General features: G+C 33.7%; 1 protein-coding gene across 2 annotated transcripts in view; it reads left to right on the top strand.

Moving 5' to 3' along the window:
• The window catches only part of KIF6 (kinesin family member 6), a 179,244-nt gene that overhangs the window by 14,374 nt on the left and 140,902 nt on the right, over nt 1-23,968 (top strand). For both annotated transcript variants that reach the window (XM_068939555.1, XM_068939556.1), the window contains exons 4-6: nt 3,038-3,185; nt 7,690-7,799; nt 15,319-15,448. In XM_068939555.1, coding sequence (XP_068795656.1) covers nt 3,038-3,185; nt 7,690-7,799; nt 15,319-15,448 — 388 coding nt within the window. The remainder of the gene's footprint in view (nt 1-3,037; nt 3,186-7,689; nt 7,800-15,318; nt 15,449-23,968) is intronic.

Genomic DNA, 23,968 nt, shown 5'->3' with positions numbered 1-23,968 from the left:
TAATGGATTTATGATTCAAATATTGCAAGAAAAACTCACTGACTTTTTTGTGTTTTGACAGCGTAAGGTGTGTGAAGTTTTGTCCTACGTTTATATGTGTGGTGATTTTTAACTGGTAGCTTTTTGTGCTGAATAGGAACCTCAAGTTAATAGTATGCTGCCACACCTTTACCGTTTTTTTAGAACGTTTTGGAAAAGCTTTCTGCAGGAGGCATGTCACAGTGATTGAAAATATTATCTTTAACAACTTGAGAAAAGAGGAAAGGAGTAAGAAGCCCGAAATGTAAGGTCTGGAAGAGCTAAAGAGCAGACATGTAAAAGTAGAAGAGCAGCTGTACTATCTAGCGCAGTATCTTGCCTCTGACGTGACTAACAGTCAATGCCTAGGAAAACACAGGGTAAGCATGCTGAGCTACTCTGCCCAAGGATTTTCGTAGCCTCCAGTCATTTGTAGTTCAGTGAGTTTCTGAAGCAGAAGTGGTTTCTCTTTCATGGACTAGTCCAATCTCCACTGAAGCCCACATGAACTTTTAGCATCCCCAACGACCCACTGCAAGGAGTTTCACAGCTTAAACTTCATGTTGTGTGAAGAATCATTTCCTCCTGTTTGTTTTGAACCTGCCACGTGCAAGCTTCATTTGATACCCCCTAGCTTCTGGCAGCTCATTACTGTCTTCAGCATTCAGATGCTATGGTGGTGGGCGCTAGAAATTCCTAAGGTAGATGAATGGGGTGTTTTCCAGCAATGGTTATGTCTTGATTTTTAACATCTGGAATCTAAAATCTGTATGTACTCTGTCTTCAATGGGTGTTTTGGTCTTTTGGAGCAGATGCTGAAAGGAAATACGCTCAACGTATTTCTGTTTTTCTTTGACATTCTACTGTAATGGATTAAACTAAGCAGTTTGGCAACTACTCAGGCTTTTAAATAAACTTTAATAAGTTGGAGAAGCATTGCTTCTCTTGCGACGCCAGACCAGCAGCTATTTATACATGGTCCTTTTCCTCTTCTGCAAGGATTGGTTTTTCTTTTTCTTTTCTTTTTTTAAATCTTGGCTTATTTATCACTTTCTCAGTAAATGAAGTGCGCAAGAATAATTGTAGCCTTTCTTTTCTTTGTACAAAATTCTTTATACAAAATCTATAGGTCCTTAAGTCTAGTAAATCAAATCCAAGGTAGGTTTTGCCTATTATAAGTTTTATCAAAAAATTAATTCGTTCTTGATTACTTTATCCTTTTTCAAATACTCCTTTCAATTCTTTTTCGTCAGGAGATGTTGGAATTCTGGGAAAACAGTTTTAGGAGCTGTATAAATCCAGGGACAGTCTTTGTAAATGACAGCTGTTGAAAGGAAAGAGTAAAGCCTGACACTCTAATTTGGTATCTTTATCACATATCCTGCTAACTATAGATTCTCTTGAGTTCTGGTTTGATTGACCATTTGAATATTACAGTCAATAATAGATTTCATCACTATTTAACTTGGAATTCTAATCAATTTTGATAATTTTATTGATTTTTGTGTTTTACAGACAATTGAAAATTCAAGGTAACTGTTCCCCGTCATTTTTACCTCATTGTTTATAGTTTGTCAGTCAGTGTAAAGTGTAGGATCTTAGAATACTTGCAATGTTTTTTCAAGAATAGGGCAGTTTACAGTAATTAAAAAGAAATGGAGTCAGAAATGTGGAAAAAAATATTTTTCCTTTTGAGATAGTTAACCAGTTGAGCATTTTCCTTGTATAGCTCTAAGAATATAAATAGAAATTTAAAAAATTGTACACATGATTAAAAAAAAAGTTTACATTAAATATCAAGGGAGCATGGGCAGATAATGAAAAGTTGAATTTATCTTTCAGATATCAGCCCCTCAAAGGGAACTTACTTGAGGAAAATATGACTATCTTCACAAGTAGTACTAGAAAGTTTGCCACGTATTAATGAGGAAAAAAAATATGCTATATTCATGTGTACAAATAGTTTCTTCAAGTTATACCAATTATCAGTAATGGAATACAGATCACCAGAGTCAAGAGGCCTGCTTTTTGTTGATTGCCTTAAAACCCTCTCCTTCAAAACAAAATCAGGACCAGAAATCTCCAAATACGTTGTGTCATAACCTGTAAATTCTCTGCAGTCAGCCATGACTGATGAGCTGAATGGCAGCTCCAGCCAAATCCCAATTTTCCTTCAGAGCATTCAGCTATACTGCTTTCATTAAGCTTATCTACTGTCTGATGAAAATCAGGTTTAAGTTAATGGCATGGTGGTTTACGGAGGAAAAAATTTAGACTTCAATTAGGCACTTCTGCAAGTAGAAGCGAGAGATGTGAAAAAAGATGACCAAGTAATGGCGTAGTAATACTGCTGTTCTATAAAAGGTTCTTGTATAGACACAGTTCCAAATGAAAAGATTGTTTTTACCAATGTGGTTTTGATTGTTTTCATAGTGAGTGATGATTTTACTATGCTGATATAAGCACAAGTTCTCCTGTATACCCTTATCCAAGCTTGGGGTACTTTGCTGGTTTAGTATATAGTAGTATTCCCAGAACAGTAAAATGCACTTAGTATAACTGTATCCTTACATGAGTTTCTAACCGCAATATAATCTTCTCTGGTTGCAATTAATGAAGTCATATGTGAAGTATTTCTGAATTCTTTAGCTGTAATGTATCAATGGCCACGATTCCTGACATTTACAGTCTTTTAAGAGACTAAATCCCATCCTTCCAAAAAAAGATACAGCCCCAGAAAAAGGTGCACAAAAGCAATGTAAATAGTAATAAATGTTATCAGCTAATAATAATACTTAATTTTGGAATTAGTCTAGGCCCTTGAGTTCTAGAAAATATAGATTCCATAGGATCTAGAATAAATGTCTTTAAAGTGTGATCCTGTATTACTGAAGACAGCTGATATGTAATTCAGAATTACTGTTAATTATTTCAGTTCTATGCAAACCTATGTAAGTTGACCATGGAAAATACATTATACTTAATATATTAATTATTTCTTCATTTCTTTATTCCATAGCGCTTTGGCAGGATATAATGGTACTATCTTTGCATATGGTCAGACAGGCAGTGGCAAAACTTTCACCATCACAGGAGGAGCAGAACGTTACCGTGATCGAGGCATTATTCCCAGGACTCTGTCTTATATTTTTCATCAATTACAGAAGGTGTGGGACTTTTTTTTCTGTTTCTTTTACATGTCTCGTTTACAACTACTTGATTATATTGCAAAAGACTGTCTTCATGTTAATGTTACAGGTAAGCCCCAAAATTAAAGAAAATACTGAAGAAAGCATGTACCTTACTACAGAAATAAATTACTAATACTGTTGGATGATGGGGTTTGTTACAGCAGACTGAAAATAGTGGATATCATTGGAGGGTTTTATGTAGTTTTCAAAAGCATGCTATTTCTAATTGAGGAGACTGGGTCATGTTTAGATCACTTAACTGGTTCTACTTGTCTTAGCTCAAACTATATTAGCTCCACTGTAATTTATGTATTGCATGCGTTGCATCACACACATTAAATACAAAAAAAACTCTCATTTCTTTGCAACAGTAAACCAAAAATATTGTATAAAAGTTGTACCATTGTTTTCACTCTTCATAAGTTAATTTTTTTGTTTGACTGATGCTTATAAAAATACATATATAAGAGCAAAATGAATAATAAGCATTTTAAAATATTTTTATTCACCATGTTTTCATGCTTGCATTTTGCTTGATGTTAATTATTAGCTAGAGTATATTATCAACCTGTAATGCTAAATACATGTAAGTATTATGAAAAACAATTTCTAAAGTCAATAATGCAAATCCTTTAAGTATTCAAAAGAGAAGAGAGATGCATATTCATTTTCCTTGTGCATATTCATTTTCCTTGTGCATTCTTTTCCTTTTAACTCCAATAATGCACTTGTATGGAATTTACGTATTTGTAAGTGATGTTAGTAATAAAAGTCTGATTCACTGAGTATAACTGGATAGTAAGTGAACATATGTTAGGTAAATTTCTTGTCATAATTGCACATATACAGCATATGGACAAGTAAAGCTGTAAATAGTAAGAAATGTCATTATTGTTTGTTTATTGTTATTATTCCTGGTGCATTCTTTTCCGGATGTACTTGTCCATTTGTTTCTCATTGAATTTATTGAAAAATAATTCCTTTGGTCTGTTTTTAAAAAGGCTGTTGGAACTTAAAGACTAGTTAATAGTGATTAGAAAAACACTGTCAAAGGTAGTAAATTGTATTCTGAAACTCAGTTTTGCATATGCTTTACACGTGGAACTTTCACTGGAGCCCGAGAAAGAGGTGTATTTTTATAGGTGAAATGACAATGGATTTAGCATCATCAAAAAAGTTGGGCAGTAGTAAATAGTTAAAATATTTATTTTCTCTCTTTCTTTTCTTCTTCCCCATGTTTTAGTATTTCTGAGTCTCTCAGAAGATATTCCAGAGAAGTTTCCTGCCACTGACAGCTCAGTGGCAACTGCTCTTTGAATACGGAGCTTGACATAGCTGTTAGGGCAAAACATGACTCCAGTGTTGAAATTAACCTAAAACTAAGAGCTATAAAATCACTTTTCAGTTAATCCAGTGATGTAAAAGTGAATGGTATTTAGGTGTTTAAACAACCCTAGCTCTACCCTGCAGAAGTTGTAGAAGAAACCTTACAAAATCTCAAAATAGCTTTGTGACTACAGAAAGAAAAGTACTCTGGAAAAATCCTAATTGTAATTGTTGAATTTACAAATTAATCAAGTTGATATACACATCATTGCACGCCACTGAGTTTGAAATCTTGTACTCTTTCACTTTGAATCAAGAAAATGCAGTGTTGCCTCGTGTGCCAAAAAAATATCATGCCTGGCAGAAAGCGAATTGGCAGAATGTGGCAGAAAGAGAATACAAACTTTAACTGGTTCTTCTGAAATTACTGTTCTCCAAAAAAGACAACTGAAACTGAATTTGGTGATTTCTTCTTTTTTTATGTACAGAAAACATGGCAGCAGTCCAGTTTTACAAAACGTAGTAATGGCATTTAAAATACTACTCTACACCCTAGTGTCTCAACATCTAAGAGCTTCTTTACAAATGACTAAGAAAAAAACTCGGAAAATCATAACTTGCCAGAAACATTCCTTAGTATCTCTCTATGTTAATTTTCCTAATAAATATATATGATGATATCCAGCTGATATGCTTCAGGAATATAAATTAGGTGACAGCAACAACATTTCTTGTTGAACAGTGAAGTTAATTTCAAGTCCAGCACTCTTAATCTGAAGCCTTTTCACTGACCTACAGCCCACAGGTTGGAAGGAAAGATTAAATAGCACATTTTTGCCACATATAAGGGGACTATGAGGAAAAAAAACAGTAACAAGCTGATAATATTGTGATTGACATTGCAGGTGTTTGTGTTTGATTATAACTAAAATATTGTAGAATGATTTTAATTTGGCATTTTTTGTACTATAAAATGAGTGAATAGATGAAAGGATATGCCAGAGTAAGCACATTGATTACTCAGTATGTTTACCAAAAGAAAAATGAAATTATTTTCTATCTGTAATACTAATGTGAGCCAACACAGGCAATTATTCTAGTGCTCTTGTAACTATAGGACACAAAAAGGAAGAGAGGAAAAGTATGTTTGTTTTTCAGTCTGACCTAATATAGGTTTTATCTCCCTATTTAGTCCGTCAGGCTTATGACTAATTTAAGATTAATATTCACATTTTAACAAAGCTATTAAATTAAACAAATTTAAACATTATTTGAGCCTAACATCAGTCTTTAACTCATACTTTTATATGCTCTCATTCATCTAATATAGGGTTGGATCCTGCCAGTTCTTACTTGTAAGGGTATATATCCCAGTCACATGAACATAGCTTGCCTTAGTAAGCATTAATGATATTGAAAAGTAACCTTAATTCTTTAAAGGTGTGACTGTAGCAGGTATGTCTACACAGCGTATTATGAGTGCATATAAGTTTACTCTTGTGTGAACCAAGATGAAAAAATGTAATCATGTTGCCTTGGACATTCTGCTGCACTCACATGACTACAGGGAGGACTTTTGTTGTAGAAAGTAAATAGGATGATCTTGCATTTGCCAACAACATGCAGTGTAAACACATCAGCTTGCTTGTATAGTGCTAATTATGTAATAAAAACAAAATAAGATGAAAAATAACTAATGTATTTGCCTTATTCTCAGCAAATATACTCTATAGAAATAAAAATGTTTGAGTTTCTATTTTCAGGCTGATTTTTCTGATCCAAAGCTCTACTTAGTTGGCCTCTGGGGATATTTCTGCCTACCTGCTTCCAGATCTTTGTTTAATACATTTTCTTTCTGTGCCTCTTCTTGGTGCTTTATCCTTCCACCTGCCTTTCTTATTGTATCCTTCTTTTGTTTCATTTATTTTTCTCTATATAACAGAGCTTTGGAAAGCACTTACACAAGGGAAAACTGTCATCTGCCTCCTATTCCTAGATATGATGGAACAGAGGAAAGTGATCTTAGGGGACAAAATAAAAGATTTTTGAAGCCCTCGCTTGCCCTGAGGCCAGTTTCTTTGAAACTAAGAAAATAATTTTTTTTAATTAAAAAAGAGAGGCAAATCAAGACCTTTGTTTTTAATAACATCTCCTTTTAATTTATTGTTTAGAAATTCTCCTAGTTTCACAGCTTCCTGTTTGAACAGTTTCTTAATCCGTGTTTTCCATTCAGCTGTAGTACGTCCTTTGAAACGGTATCCCTTGAAAGAGTGATCTGTCATGATCAATAAAAGGCTCATATAAGAAATAGTTATTCAATGAAAATGAGAACTTCTTATCTCAAGGTATTTTGAAAAACAGCTGTAGCAGATTGGATTATGGAACTGCTACTGTAAGTGTGATATGAGTGCTTTCACAGTGGTTTCATCTCCTGAGAAGTGGTGTCTAATTTTCTTTCATTTTGAAAATCATAGCCCATTATTTTGAGGTTTATGTTGTTTGAATTTGGCTTTGAGGGAGGAGAAAATTCTATCTGCAAAAACCAGTTGTGTTAAGTTACATTTCTGGCATTGAATTTTACAGACAAAATGAGGATTACAGAGAATGGCCAACATCATATACAGTCTTTAAATATTATGATAAAGAGTGTGGAAAACAGTATGTCACTGAAGCTTCTAAATGAAGTAAATCTCTGATTTTTTTATTCTTTTGTTTTTTTGAGGATAGCCTTTTTATCCATAATATGAAGGTTAACCTCTTTATAGCAGCATTCTTTTTTGTCATGAAAGTAAAAAATGGCCTGTTACACAATTCTGTAACCAAGCTACCGCATTCCAAGTGTATACAGACTTTTTTAGATGTGTGGAACCAATGAGAAAAAAAAATACACACAGACTAAACTTACTTCTAATCATGGGTATAAGGCTTTTTGTTTTTTGTTTTTTCCAAGTTTTTCCCATTTTCATTTTGAGCTTTTATGCGTATGGTAACAGAAAAGCATAACAGTATCACGAATTTGAAAATGTAAACCATGCCCAGGAAAAGAATAAGAGACAGTGAGGAAGCAATGTAGAAGCTGTAGTGATAAATTTATCCTTTGGCCTAGCTCTGACTGCTGTTTATAGCCCTTCCTTTAATTTCTTTTCTTATTTAGGATAGCAGCAAAGTGTATACAACTCATGTTTCCTACTTAGAAATCTACAATGAATGTGGTTATGATCTGTTGGACCCAAGACATGAAGCCTCCAGACTGGAGGATTTGCCGTGAGTAACAAAACTACAAAGAATGAGCATGAACAGCAAAAACAAAAATCATTTTCAGATGCCCTCTTGCATTGTTTGGGGAATTTTTGGAACTGTACTACTGATCTTAGTCTTAAGTAACTCGAAATATTTTTTCAGTATTATCAATACTGTCTATAATTTCCTTTTTTTGGTATATGTGTGTATACTAGGGAAACTAGACTGGGCTAATTGAAGGTGAAAGTGTAAAAGATTGTTGTTATGCAGAAGAGATCTATTGCAGCCACTGGAAACAAAAGTGAAGCTATGCTTGTTTTTTTCATGACAGTCTGTCCCTTTATATGGTAGGCACATGCGTTTGTGTAATGGAGACATATGGAACAGGGAGTATTTTCTTGAAACTAGTAGGAAGAAAAATTCACTGCTTATAGTGGGGCCTTTTCCTTCAAGGATAATTATTTTTCAAATATAGGCAATTATGAAGTAAGCTAAATAATAGGAGATACACAAGCTCAAAGGGAGCTCCAAATCACAGTATATTTATTTCAGAATGGATTGTCGTAACAATGTTCCTTGATAAGACACTTACTAATTAGACTCTTACTAATAACACCTAGTAATACTTGGACAAAGTTAGTAAATAAAGATTTGTGGAGGTCCTGAAAACATACATTTGCTAAAGCTAAGGGGTTCTTACACAATTTATAGTAAATGTGAAACTTAAACTCTTCAGATTCTTCTGAAAAAAAATCTAGGCTGTGTTACTTGTAAAGTAACTCAGCGAACGGTAAATAGGTACAAAGAAATGAGTTGTTGACTTCTTGGATTTGTAAATGCCTTGAAATAATGCTGGGAAACATGAATCACATCACTCACCTTAATGGTGACTGGAACATGTGAGTTTTTTATTAAAATCGCTAATTGTATTATTAACTTATTAAACCATTTTTTTAATTAAGTTGCCACAAAAGTTTCAGAATTGTTGCAAGTTGTAATAAAATCTAGTTTTAGTTTTCTATGGATTATGTGCTGCCTATCTAGGATCTATATCTACAAAAAAATTTCTTGATTGATCTTTATAAGACAAGCTAATCTAGAGATAATGGAAGAGCAGACAAACTCATATTATAAAATGGGACTGACGTCCGCCTCTTTTTGACATTTTGATGCTAAAAGTACTGCATGTATTTATTAATGTCTCATAGTAAAGTTCAGGAATCTGATGTGGTTTATTGTCTGCTTCCTGTGCTGTGCCAAAAAAAATGTAAAATCAGAGACTGGGTTTTAAGATAATTTATTTTTGTTTCCATTTTCTGCAGGCACAAATTTCTGTTCTTAGTTGTGTAATTAGTAACTAGTCTTTTACTTTAAGTAGTTTTTTATTCGGCTTATTAAAGTGAATTTATTCATTTTATTAAGCTATTTAAATTTATTAAATTATTGATTACATCTATTAAATTATATTTTATTTGAATGCATTCAATTTATTCATTTTATTAAATTGAATTTATTGAATTGAATTGAATTTGATTTAGATGAAACTAATTGAAACACGGCTATTTGGGACCATGTGCTTAGGAAAGCAGAAGTCACTTTTTAAAATTAGGTTCTGACTATTTGTTAATAATCATTAATTTCAGAATATCAAGATTGGTTGTATGTTGTACTTCAGTTAAGCTAGAGTGGAGAATAATTCCATATATGTATTAGACTACTGTAAGAAAGTAAAAATTGACAGAAAATTTGATTGTGAATTGGGGATAAAGCACGCTGGGATAATCATAATTACCCCTAAATTTATGTACTGTATTATATTGCAGGATGGTTATTAGTGAGACAAATTTGTTTCTGCACAGTGACTAATTTTAATAATACTTAACTTTTTAACTACATATGGTCATTATAATTTCTAGTACCTCAGTTGTCAAAATGTTTGTACTGCATACTAAAACTGTACCTTCACAACTTACACTTTGTATTGTGTAAAAGTAGTTAGTTGATAAAATGTGTTTTTGAGTTTATTTGTTTATTTGTTTTTTTTTTTTTTTAAATTAAATGTAGGGAGCTAAAAAGTACAGACTACGTGGAAGGGTTGTTACATAATTAATTATATTTTTGGTTACTTGGATAATTTCTTGTAGATGGCAAATTAAATAATAGTTATACAGATTTTAAAATTCATCAGATGTTTATTACATGAAATATATTTCTTTTTTTTGAGAATTTTATATGCTTAAAACCTTAAGATTTTACTGGTAGTAAGCGAAGTACAGAATGATCTAACTTGCTCAGTTTGCTTGAAAGCATGTATTTAATTAGAATATTAAAAACTAAGGACTTAAGTTTATTGCACTTGAAAAGGATCATATTAATAATTTCCTGTTGAACTTCACAGGAGGGCATCAAGATTTTAAGTGCCGTGCAAAGCAAAATACAGTTTATCTATGCTGACGTATTAGCAGTCAGTGCTGATATTCCTCCAAGCATATAAGGTGGACAAGAAAAGAATTGAAGAAATGTGTCATTTTGGAAGAGTAAACAAAAGATTGGTTAACCTAGTGAAGTATACAGATTGTTTGGAAAGTAGTATTCTTATACATATTCTTGCAAAAGAAGGTGGTGCATTTTGAATCAAAGATATGGACTTCTGTCTAACAAACTTTATACTAATGACATTACACTACTTAATTCAGTGGAAGTGATGGCATTCAGCAAATAAAGTATGTTGTGAAAATCACAGTAGACCCATAGATGAAAACTGAGACATGAGAATTGTACTTGATGCAAAATAAATAATGACAGTTATAAGAATTGCCCAATCCATCTAAACCTCATGAATTTTGGGATCCCACCTTCTGAAGTCCATGTGCTGTATGTAGCCATCCTTTGTATTCTGTACCCTATTGAATTTTTCTTCCTGATACTACTTAATCATTTAAATGGATTCTGCTGGATGCAGAGGAAAGAACCTTTCACATCAAACAAGTACTTTTTGGTAAATAAATTCCTGACAAATGCGTGAATGTAGTTCACGTATAAGAGAGAGAAAACTGTAGTTCACATATAGAGAGAGAAAAAAAAGAAAAGTCTCCTCAGTGTAACAGAAGTCTGTGAAGTTGGAATCACTAAACTCTAGATTTTGTCTAATTTAAATATATTCAATGCTTGATATATATCTACATGTTTACATAACTGGAAATAACTGAAAAGTCTGTTCAGGTGGTGAACTTTAACAATACTCTAGATTTACAAAAGTAAGGTAGTTCACAGATCAAATTCATTAACAAATTTTAACGTAACCATGTTTCTGATAGGTACTGGTGTTTATAAATCAGCAATATTTGCTTCTGAAATCCCAGTGAAATTGTAGTGTCACAGGAAAAAAAAAACTTTACAAAAGTTTTAGTGTTTAGTGTTTAGTTGTGTTGATAAAAAGTGTTTAGTTGTGATGATATTACGTGTAGCCCATAGTGGATACTGTTTGATATATCTTAATGCTTCTTCCACAATATGTCTTGGTTGACAGTTACACCTTGTTTTGTTTGTACAAAGCTGATACTATTTATTTTGAAACACTAGTTGAAAACAGCTTGTTCATTGCTGAATGAAGATTCATTAGAAGTAGCTTACTTATTAGAATGTAAAATTTAATTTTACATTGACAATGCATTACAATTGTAACTTTGTAGAGTCCTATGCTTATACAAGGAAATTGAAATTATGATTGTCTTTGAACATTTAAGAAGTATAAAACTGTTATTGTAAAATACAGCTGACAAAACCATTTGATTCCGTACTGCCATCTCTTGTTTTTATAAAAGATTTGCAGGATTGTTCAAATTAAATACAATTTTTTGAAGCTCTTCATTAGCTCTCAGGTTATATATTTCCCTATGAAATACATTCTTCAAAATGAAGAGTGTTCAATATAAGTGTTACTATTGAATGCTAAAGGTTAGGAGAATATTCAGGTTTGAAAATGTATGCTTTTGTGTTTGTTAACTGGAGAGACAACTTGTTCATTGCATTTCGAACAACTTACACTTTAAATGTGTAAAATAATTTCAGCATGTATTATGAGCAGTTATTTGCATCCAGATTTTCTGTTCATTTTTTTTACCTCAAAACCAGTAGGGTGCAATCAGTGAAACTTTTCTGAGGTGACCACTTCAAGTATTAACTTATCAAAGTCTTCTAATGAGTGAAGTAATTCAGCTGAGATTATTGCTGTGGTGTGTTTAAGACAACTTTGCTTTTGAAAATGGAAGTATTTTATTTAACAAACATTTTACTAAGAATGAGATTATTGCAGGTGCCTGCAAATTCTAGCAGAACTTACATATTCTTTTCCTGCATGATCTATCAGTCCCATTGTTTCAGTTGTAACTCCTGTGTCCATAAAGTGTAGAACAAGCAAACTGTATTTCTCTTGTATCAAATGTAAAACTTATTGGAAAGGATGGGAAGGATTTTCTATCATGTCAGAAAAGCAGCCTTCACCAATACTAACTCATCTCATAGTTTTGTCATATCTCACAAGCAAAGGAGATTATGCTTTGTTCTGTACTTAAATGGAATATCAAATGTGTGTGCTATTGGAAGTTTTGCTGGTGGTTGAATAGCTTGTAACCTTCCCTCTTGAATCAGTATTGACTCTGTCCTCTGAAGTGGTGTAAAGGCAGCTGTACTTCTGAAGGAGCTTTTTTTGGATGACTCATAAAATGATGACCTTTGCCATTCTTTCTTAAAAGCTAAAGTTTCTTGGAACTTTTCATAAACACTGGCTATCCATTTTTTTGTTCTATTTTTCTGGACAAACCCTAAGATGTATGCTTACTGATTTTTCTCTTTTATCCTTTTCCTGAATTTATTATTGAGTGTATTGTCTCCTTCTCATGCCAAAATAACATCACTATATTCTGTTAATGTATTATTGTATGGGGTGTATATCCTCATAAGATGATCTACCTACATCACTCTGATTAATTCTTATATATGTATAAATTTGTGAGATTATTTTAGATTTGTTCAGTTCTAAGCCCTCAAGATAGATATAATCATAGGAGATTTTATAAAAACAAAATTGTCGTTTGTTTTCCCAAAGCTCGGAGCTTTTTATTTATATTAAACAATTTAATGAAATGGTATTAATGAACCAAACGAAGCTTTAACTTCATTGTTTCCCAGTAACAGGAATTTCATGTACAAAAGTATTCACTGCATAATGCATTATTGCATTAATGGCAGCTAAGCTGATGCAGGAATGGGCCTGAGTTAATAATAGTATAAAAAAGGCTGATCCCGTCCTACAGGTTTTTTAGGGAGCTACAAATTCCATCCATTATGCCAAATGGAAAAGATTCTTTGTTTATAAAGAAAACAAAACCTTGTCTCTGCCTTGTTTCAGTCATTACGGATAACTTAACAGAACTTTTCCACTCTATGATCCAAGTTAGGGCTAAGAAATTTAAACGCATCACTAATATGCAGTGTTCTATAGAAATCTATTGTCATATTATACAGTAATTTTATAGCACTATGAAATAAATCATTTTGTCATCGTTTTGGAATATGTCTTTTTGGAGAGGTTTTAACAGATGCCTCTGTAGATGTGCAAATTTGGGCTTCCATCTGGAAATCCTCCTAATAGCTGAAAGGCCACTGCACAGTGCAGGATATTGTCACTGGTTTGTAATCTCTCCACTCTGCCCATTCTAACATAATAATCCTCCAGAACTTTTTGTCCAAGCTAGTATCTTCGTTGTCTGCCAGACTGGAAATTATTTATAACCATTGGTCAAAATATAGTCTGAAAAAATCCTTAGAAGTTGAAGTGCTATGACAAATGTTTGTAGTAAAATAGCATCATTTTCCTAAATTATAAAAAGAGGTGGATGATTCTTACTAAGCCATTTCAAAATATTAACATCAGTCAGAGCATAATATTTTAATAAGAATTACTCTTTAGTGCAATACATACACAGACGGAATTGAGGACAAAATGTAATTTCACATTATCAAAACATTGTTATCTGAAAGCAGACTTTTGCTTTTGAGTTTGTGCTCTTAGCGGGGGAAGTAGAGGTTCTTGATTTTACTAGAGATTGAAGCCATCTTGCCCTAGAGCACAAAAATAACGCTATAGCAGAAGGCAGTCACACTTGGAAAAACAATTGTTATGACTACTAAAGCAGCATTGTGTCTACTTTTACATGTATTTTTTGCTTGAAAATCACATATTGCAATGCTTTCACATGATTCAGTATATCTGTTCCAACATTTTGACCATCAGGAGGTAAACTGCTCTCCTAATATTCAGGAGTACTATTCCGAAATGCTGCTTAGCTGCTCAGTTTGTTTCTACCTGTTTTGAAAAAAAGCAAACCAAAACAAAACCCAACCTTTGCGCTTTTGGAGCAGCTTAGAGTAATTAACATACAAGAACTATCTGGAGATAAAATCTCAAGATCAGCCCCATACTCCCTCTTGTGGTTGACCTTGATGAATATGAAATATATGTATATTTCTATATTTCAACATATTTATATACATGAAGCAAAAGTGTTCACCTTTTTTCTTTTGATGTGAGATTGGAGTATTAATTATACTTGCAAAAAAGATAGCTCTAATTTCCTTCCTATAAATTGTCTCAAAACATGTCACTCAGCCTAGTCTTCCTCAGAATTAATGTACTTCATTTTTAGCACAGTTCTCATTCTGGCGGTTTTCCAAACCCAGTGAAACAATTACTTGGATTCCACATTGGATGCTATAGAGTATCTTAGCTAAGGAGACCGTAACGGCTGCTCGGTACAACCAAAAAAGTTTAACGTTCTATACCCAATCAAAAAAAAAAAAGTCTTATGTTAAGGGGCTATTTAAAGACGTGAAAAGGGATTTCAGTGATTGGAATTCCCAGAGCTTTTGCCATATCCTTACTGCTTCCATCTAACTTCCCTTTTCTTATCTTTTAAGGCTTAAAGAAGTGCAGTTAACAGCATTTCTAACCTCACTGAAAATAAATAAAAACATTCTGTTTGTATGCTTTTAATTAAAGAGATGATTTTCATTTGTAGTTATTACCATTTGAAGAAGATTGAAAGAGAAATAATCTTGACAAATGCAGAGTTATTATAAACATGTTGGCTACAGATGTGTTGATTCTTAAGTATTCTATGCCTATTTTTTCATCAAGATTGTGCTATACTTAGGTATCATGTGCTTACATAGCTGTCATAATGGGAAACAAACCCTTGCTTATCATTTGTTTGTGATAATTCATCTAGTGTCATGCTCTTGAGATTTTACTAAATCTCACCAAAAAGGTCCCAGACCTTTCTCTAATCAGAAATAAGAATCAGAACTATTTTATCTGGTACTTCCTTTAATGTGTATCTGTAACTCTTCATATTTTTAGTGCTTTTTTTATTGTGATAGGTTTTGTTTCTTAGGTGTAACCTTTTTAGATGCAGTCTTAATGAAAGTATAGATCACCTTGCAGCGATTCTAATTGTCCTTTCTTTTTTTTTTTTTCTTGTAGAAAAGTGACAATAATGGAAGACCCTGATCAGAACATTCATCTGAAGAACTTGTCTCTTCAGCAAGCAACTAATGAAGAAGAAGCCCTAAACCTGCTGTTCTTGGGAGACACCAATAGAATGATTGCTGAGGTGAGAACTGCTGCCACAAATCTCACTTGACACTCTCAGGGTTAAAATGGTTATAAACCTGTCTATGTAAAAATTAGCTAGGAAGCACACAGTGATAAATGAGTAAGTTCCTTCTTGCTCAGTATATTTCCCTGGTAAAATCAAATAAGCATTTCTGTGACTGTATCTTCAACTTTGCAGAAAGCTTTCTGTTTTTCCATAATGAATTTAATTGGTGGTTAATGCAATAATTTGCTGAAATTCAAATAAGTAAAACAAAAATGTTTTTCTCATAAAAAACAGAGACTGCCCTTTGAATATTGTTTCTATCAACATGAATGCATATTTAAAGATTAGAAAAAATATCCTTATGAAACATTGTCAAGCTTTCCCACAGATGTACTGGTTTGCCTTTGGAATAGTTACAGTAATGATTAGCAGTCCCCTCTTTTTTCTTCCAATTCTGTGTAAAGATGCAAATGGTGGTGTGTAGCACATTCAGAATAAATATTTTCTAGTATGCCAAGGCAAGAGCGATTTTCCTGATTCTAGAAAATTTAAGTGAATTCAAGCATATATTTTTTTCCATACCTGATTAATAAATTGAGGAGGAGGAAGTTCTTATCTTCATGTTTGGAAATGGAATGTATATATAAAAAGTGTATTATACAATGTTGGCATTGTCATCTCTGAATAGATGTATGTTTACCACTACAGCTAATCGTATTTTAGAAATTTGTGGATTTTTTCCTCTGTCTGACCAAAAAGATGTGTAGTAAATCAGTGAGGAGAAAGATGCATTCAAAGTATATGAAAATAGTCAAGTAGCTGTCTTTTTGTGCTGGCTGACTGTGCACACTTGGGCACAGGGGAAGAAGTATTTGATTATAAAATATAAATTTGTAAGCTGATTTTTTTTCTGCCTTTCTCAAGGGAGACTATTTCAGCGGTGACATTTTCAGAGGCAGAAAGACTTTTAGGAAAGAGATCATGAAGCAGTAATTAAGTCTGTTAGTAAATATGAATATTGAGGTGAGGGAGAGTTTGATGATGTTGAAAAGGAAAAAGTAATACAATTAGAAGAGAGGAATTTGAAAACTATGGCTGAGGATACCCAAAGATGATGATGTGTTCAGAAGCCTGAAAAAATGTGATGATAATTCTCACTGAAAAAAGAAAAAGAAAGTTCGTGAGATGGAGAAAGATCTTCAGGAAACGTCAGTTCAGTTTTTTTGAGCCGAGTAGGAGAATGAAATGGGATATTTGAAGAATGATGTGCTGCTGGTTGACTGTTCCATAAATCAGTAATTGTAAAGGATTGTCATGTTATATACATGGAAAATGTCACCTGAAAAGAAATATTTCCCACTGAAAATCATGAACAAGGAGCAGGACTAGTGAATATTTTAAGTTATTAGAACTCCAAATAAAGTGTAGTGCTCGATAAAGCTATAAGAATTTTCCTAATGGGTCAGACCGAAGGCATGTCTGTCCCACTTTCTCTTTTCAAATAATGGCCAATAGCAGATATAGAGAAAGAGTAAAAGATAAAGCAAGTAAATAACGATACTTTCTGAAAAACTCTCCTAGTCTTCATTAATTTGTGGCCCAGACTATTTATAGCTAACAATCTATGTTTTTGTTTTTTTTTCCACGTGGTCATCCAAACACTCTTTTAACTTCTGTAATGTTCTACGGTCTCAACTCTCATGTGACACAAATTTCCATGGCTCAGCTATGTTGTGTGAATTAAAATCCAGTCTATTTTTGAATATATAGCTTGGTAATTTTGTTTGAGGCATGCTACTTCTTGCTAGAAAACACAAGAATAGACAGGGAGAATGTGCTGGAAAATGTAACTAAAACAGAAGAGAGGCAATCAGTTACAGCAGGCACCGCTAATATAGAGTTCACTAATCTGAATGGCTGGGATTAGCAAATGTTATGCCATTGCCAGTTCTGCTGCTTTTGCTGCAGTAAGGTTTTTTGTGTTATATAAATGCTATAATGTTGATGTGGTTTAATGCAGGAGAGAAAAAAAATTGTTAGCGTGTTCCAATAAAACTTACTTGGAATAGCAGCTGCACATTGCAGCAATACATACTTTAATTAATCTGAATGCTGATATGACCCCGAAACTTTAAATGAACAAGATTTCACTCTAACAATTTTACTTATGTAGTTAACTTGCACGTTGTTCCTTTGCAATAGCAGCAGGCATGTTTCAGTCTCATGAGTGTACTGGGTGCTGCTTCCTCTTGTGTTACAAAATTTATTAACCATTATCATTTGGCCTTTTGGTTTTAGGTCACTGTAAAACTATATATGATGGCTTAACAGAGTGAGAAAATTGTGGTTGCAGAAGTGAGGGATTAATGTAAAGGTCTATGAAAGAGGGTTTGTGAAATCAGCTGTAACTTCTTCTCCAGAGGTCCATGTTATTAACACCCAATTGAATTATAACAACATTTCCTGATTTCAAAAAAAGAATAGGACCCTGTTTAACTAACCTTTACAAGATGAAAAATGAATAAACCTAGGTAGAAAAGAAGTAAAATAAAAACTAGACCTAATCCATCTTTTTTTTTTTAATTTATTTATTGATAAGGAGTTTAAGTATGGAAAAACTAGAGTGACTGCCATGGCTCAAAAGGAAATTTGTGGCAGAACTCCAGTCTCCAAAATTTGTTTAATGCTTTATCCCTGAGATAATCCTTCTTTGAACAGTTGTACAACCATTTTGAAAATAAGAATGACACTATAACGTGTAAGTTTTCTGAAATGCCTGGGAGCTGATGGATTCTAACTTGTGGTTTAAAGGTTACCTTTTTCCTCCTCACTGGTTGTATTTAAAAAAAAAAAAAAAACCACAGTGATCATGATTTTAAATACATGGACTACATTTATTCATTAAATGTCAGAACCTAATGAATATTTATAACAGTGTTTCCCACACATTGCAATATAGCCCATGAGAGGGAAACAGAGGAAGCTCCTCTAACTTGCACAGTATTGGTTTATAGACAATTGTGTGAACAGTCCTTTACTCCACTTTTGACATGTGCCATGAGCTGTGGAAATGGAAGAAATGGAAGTGGGAGACATCTATGCGTAAGTGCTCTATAATATAAAAATCCAAATGGGAAGTTTTTGTCTGTCATATTTTGACAGGGACAAGTGAACAGAGAACCTACCGAAAGAACTGATTGTTGTGTTGGCAGCTCTTCCAGCCATACTGGCTATTTTTTCTGTTTTTTTTTTTTTTTTTCCATAAAATACAGTTTCTCATTATATTTGAATGCATAAGAATCTCAGCAACAGGCTATAAAAAATCTGAATTTATTTTTTATGCTTCAGTTTTTAAGCAAACTTCATGATTTAGGTAGCTCAAAAATTTGCACACAAGAGATTCCAAAATCTACTTTGCATATATGACACAGGTGGTAACAGCAGCATGTAGAAGGGTGCATGCAAATAAAGGAGTGCTTGGCTGGTCAGGTAGCGTTCACGAACACTTTATTCTGGTAGATGTACTATTAATATGCCTGTGACTGAGGTTTCCTCATCTAAATTCTTGTGACTGGAACCTCTTGTGATCACTGTCCTTCGAAATAATATGCCTGAGTCTTTGTGATCCTTTTTTTCATATTTCTTTTAAAGTAGCAGATCAAGGTAAAGCCAGTAGCCTCCCAAGAGCTCACACCTATTTCAAAACTGTAAAATCTTTAAGCAAGATTGATATGTTTGAACACTACAATCTTATGTAAATTCAGCATTTGTTTTTCCTCTCATGAAAAGTTACTTCATTTTAATGAGAAAGAAAATGTTTTAGTGCATGGTTTTATAGTTATAACTCTCCATTGTTTAAATATGTAAGATAGTGCATGCTATTGTTCCAGACTTTAAAATGCTTGAAGTACACATGGGTCAAGCAGCAGACTTTTGGCAATCTTAAAATATGTTTTTGTCAATAAGGAATGAAGCTTTAAAATGTTTAAAGATAGTCGTGGGGACTGACTTGTGACCTCTAAGTTGGGCTCATTCCACTTGTAGTTAATTTTATTATCAATTAGTATTCTCCTGAATATGTTTGCAGAGCCACTTGTAGTGCCTGAACACATTGCTTCTTGGATAAAATATGAAAAATAGGATTTGACAACATGTGCATATACCAGCTTAAAAGACACTTTTGTCAAGAGTTGACAAGTTATCCGTGTTCGGGCTGCATTCCAAACTGAATTATAGCTTTCTATATACTTTTCCCTAAAATTCTCATTGGTGCCAACTGTTACTTCATTTCCACTCTCACAAACCTGTGATGTCGTATTATTAGCACCAAACAGCATCACGATTTCAGCACAGGTGCTTTCATTTTAGTGTGTGGTAAAACATTCACTGTTTCATACAAGCTACTTTGAATAGTCTTTAAAGTACTTTGGGATTTTTATGGGTAAAAGGCAGCGTATTTTGTAAAGTTTAATAATAGCCTCCCTGTGGAATTGTAATTACTTTAAAAGTTACCTCAGTTACCATGATCTAGCTACTAAACTGTATTTGTAGTAAATATGCAAAAGTGAAACAAAATATTGCTTTTAGAAATCAGGAAAGTGTCAGAGTACGCTCATTCTTTTCCTTATATTTTCACAGCGAATAAGTTTGCAACTTTGTTTGTGTCAAGTGTACCTAATGCTCCACAGGAGCCATTTGTACAATATTAATCAGAAGGGGAATTAAAGATATATTAAGGTGTTGCTCAACTAGCAGATACAAAGGCGGGAACCTCCCATTCTCCCTGAACTCGCATACCCTTCCATATAGCACGGCCCAGTTTGAGCTCATTGAGTTTATATCTACTATTTTCAATGCAGGAATCTCTGTTCCTTCTGCCTTGAAGACACATATGACATTCTGTGCTGTAAACCAACAGTGTGAAAATCTGGGAGTGTTCTAACAAAGATGATTTTCAAACAAGACCAGACTAGGTTACGTTGCTTTGTTATCATTCTTGTAAGATACACTGGCTATTTTCTTACCGTCTGAACTGTAAAATGACTAATGACTGTCAAAGCTTCTTCTTCATATAGTTATCCATCTGAAGACAGCTTGAGATTGGAGAAAGTTAATTTGGTATCCAACTTTGATGCTATCAGTGCTTTTTCTTTTCCCTTTCTTCTTCTTCAAAAACTTCAAAAGCAAAAAAAGACGAGAAAAAGACCCTTCTTTAAAACAAAGATTGACACTGAGACTTATTTTCAAGAAAATGGGAGCATTTAGAATCAGCCTTCCTTCATTTATGTCTTGGCTAGTCACTAACTCACTCATACAGGAAAATCATGTTCTTCTGATGTCTAAATATTTTGATTCAAAGAAAAGATTCCACTGCAACAGGGTAAGCTGCCAAGTGTAGAAGACTTGCAGTTAAACTGAATGACTGTATTTATCACCTGGAAATCTTTTGTCTCAGCAGTCCTGAACTCTTTTTCTGTTTTCTGTAGCTTGAGTATACTTGGCAACCATAATCAGCATAATATTCTTCCCGATAGTAGTGGCTTCCTTTGGTCTAACGGTGGTTTTCATACAGTCTTCCGTATGTTTTCTCCTATTTAAGAAGCATTCTTCTTTTTAGGATGTCACTTATTAAGAACTATGTTTAAGCCAGTAGCATCTTGTTCCTTTCTATTCTTAGTGAAAATTGCGTTTTTAGTAGCAACTACAACAACGAAAGATTTGGGAAATACATAAATTCTTGTATAGTATGGTAGAAGTCCCTCTATGGTAGAACTCCCACAGGTTTTTGTGGATTTAAGATGACTAACAATAGGAAATTAAGTCTTGCATCTTATGCATTCCACTTCGACTCCAGCAACTTCTGCTGCTTAAAAACCATATGATCTAACGCTCAAACAATCAGTCTGTACTTTTATGAGGTCTTATTCTTTATGCTAAACCCTGGGTGGATTTGCATCCATCCAAATCGGATGCTTCTTGCAATACAGCTGGGCTATATGTTTTCCTTTAAGTAGAATCCTCCCTTGCTTTTTCTTCTATCACTAATAATGGATAAGAATGGAATATATAAGAGCTAGCACTTGAAAAAAAAGAAACTGCTGCTTACTTCACAGGAACTGTAATTTTTTGAAATATATTGTCCATAAATATTTCAAAACATTCTGTTCAGCTTCTATAGAGTCCTATAATACCTGGATATTATTTTGGAAAAATATTTAACATGGCTCCCTATTCCACCTATATTTTGTCTTTTCGAAGCTACTCATCAAACTCTTTGGGCTAAAATACTATGATCTGAAGCATGTGGGTAATTTCATAATATCGTGCAGCAGGTATTTTATATGTATATATACATATATCTATATGTATATATATGAGGAAGAACTACAGTTACTATAAAGTAACAATTGTTTTTGTATTGCACTGAAAGAAATTGATCTTGTAAGTAGAAAGAAGGGAAATTGTGAGACTGATTATAATATAGTGTGCACATGATGTCAAACACCTCTCAGTCATACCCTGAAGACATTTCTTTCTTGTGATTTGCACTATGGGGAATGTCACATATATACAGCCTTAATTCTTTTTGAATATATGTATTTTATGAAATTATGCAAGCAATTCTCAAAACTTGGGGTAACATAAGTAAAAGGTGTACCTCTACTGAGGTAGGGGGATTATCAGAAATACAAATGAGAATGGCCTGTAAATTGTGTGGTAGATTTTTCAGGAAGCACAACTGGCTTAATTTTCCTGAAAGAATCTGTTTCAAAAGTTCCAGAAATTCCACATATGTATACATAATAAAATGTAAAATACTGGGAATTTCTGCTGATCTGTTTACCAAAACTTTTTTGGTATTAATATGACATGATCAGTAACATCAGTCTTTCTTTCATTTTTTATTCTGTTTCACATTTCTACAGGTTGTGTTTAAGCTTGCAGCCACAGCATGGCATACATACTGGTTTAATACACGAAGTTTCTACAGACTTCATTTAATTTCAGCAAACACAGAAATGTCCTGGTCCTATAGAAAAAGGAGACTGGGCCATATGTCCTTGAAATCTCTTATATATATTTTCCTACATCGGAGCAAGAACTGATGATTTACCAAAAAGTGATCTTGAAAGATACACATTATTGGATTCCTGTTTTACCGTAGCACAAAGGGGCAGCATCAGTGGAATTAATTCCTTTGTATTGTTCACATGGTATCACAAAGGATTTGAAGTCTGCTTCTGTGGTCAATGATATCACAGAATTCCTGGAAGAAATTAGTTCTTTGTAAGTAACTGCAGCTCATCTGTTATTCTATATATAGCCTTCAAAATGGCAACCATCTGCTGAGAGGCAGACCACTCCCCTCTTTTTTTTCCCCTCCTTTCATCACGTCAAATTCATTTGAGGGTGATTTCATATACATAGGGATGGAGTATTGCTAACAAACCAAGATGAGCTCTGAAAGCCACTAATGGAACCCTTTAGTTGGCTCTGAGACCCTCTCCAAAAGATTGTTTGTTTATTTGTTTTTAAACTTTATGGATAGCTGAATGGTGATGCTCTGTGAAGTTTCACATGTAAGATAGCGCAAAAAAAAAAAAAAAAAGCGGCCCTACTTTTAAGGCTAAAGATGTTGACAAGTTCGCATTTCTGTTGCTTTGTACCTACTTGTGTGGTACAAGTAGCCAAGTGTAGGGGGTTATGGTTGCAATTAACTTTTCATAATCACATCCTATTTAACAGTTTAGATTTTTATTGCCTTACACTTCCTGCAAGATTTCTAATGGAGCTTTCTATATGTGGGAATGCTTTAACTAAATATAAATGAATTGCAAAGTAGAGAGAGAATCGTACTGGAAAAAAGAGGTATTGGTTGAATCATGGTTCTACTCTGAAGAAGGACTTTATAAAAATAGCAGTTTAGGATTCAAGCCAATGGCTTCCAGATCAGCTTTGCTCATTTTACATGTAAAGAAGTTGTGGAGAGAAAAGCAATGGAATTTCTAATGACCAGCCCAGCCGAGTTTGCCTGTGACATGGAAAATCAAATTGTGGCTAGTGTATTGCCATAGGCAATAAAGACCTTGTAGGCCTAATATTGCCCTGAGCTAGCTTTTGGAACTCCAGGGTCCTGAAATTCTTTTCTTTTATGTCTTTGTAATTTTTCTGCCTTTTAGGGGTTAAACGGGTGTTCTTGGAAGCACATTTTGAAAAATGTGAGGTTTTGCTGTGTAGTGCAACTTATTGCTTATGATGAAGCATGATAATTTCTTCTGCTTCTTACATTGGTTTAGTAGCCTTTACTAAACTCTGTGCTTCCATAGCTAGACTAGTATTAATATTTGATCTGGCTTGGACTTGTCTTCACTACAGTGTAACCGATGCCATGACTGTAGTGCGAAATATCCTTAAATGTTAATTCTGTTGAGGATTGTGAGCTGGAAAAATAAAATATCCAGTCCTTCTTCCCAGAGCTGCAAGTAGTAAAATCATAGATTTCCTAGTAAAATAAGTGGGGCTGGCTTCAAT

Source organism: Struthio camelus, chromosome 3 (genome assembly GCF_040807025.1).
Source record: "Struthio camelus isolate bStrCam1 chromosome 3, bStrCam1.hap1, whole genome shotgun sequence".
NCBI classification, from domain to species: Eukaryota; Metazoa; Chordata; class Aves; order Struthioniformes; family Struthionidae; genus Struthio; species Struthio camelus.
This window is presented reverse-complemented; position numbering and strand designations above follow the sequence as displayed.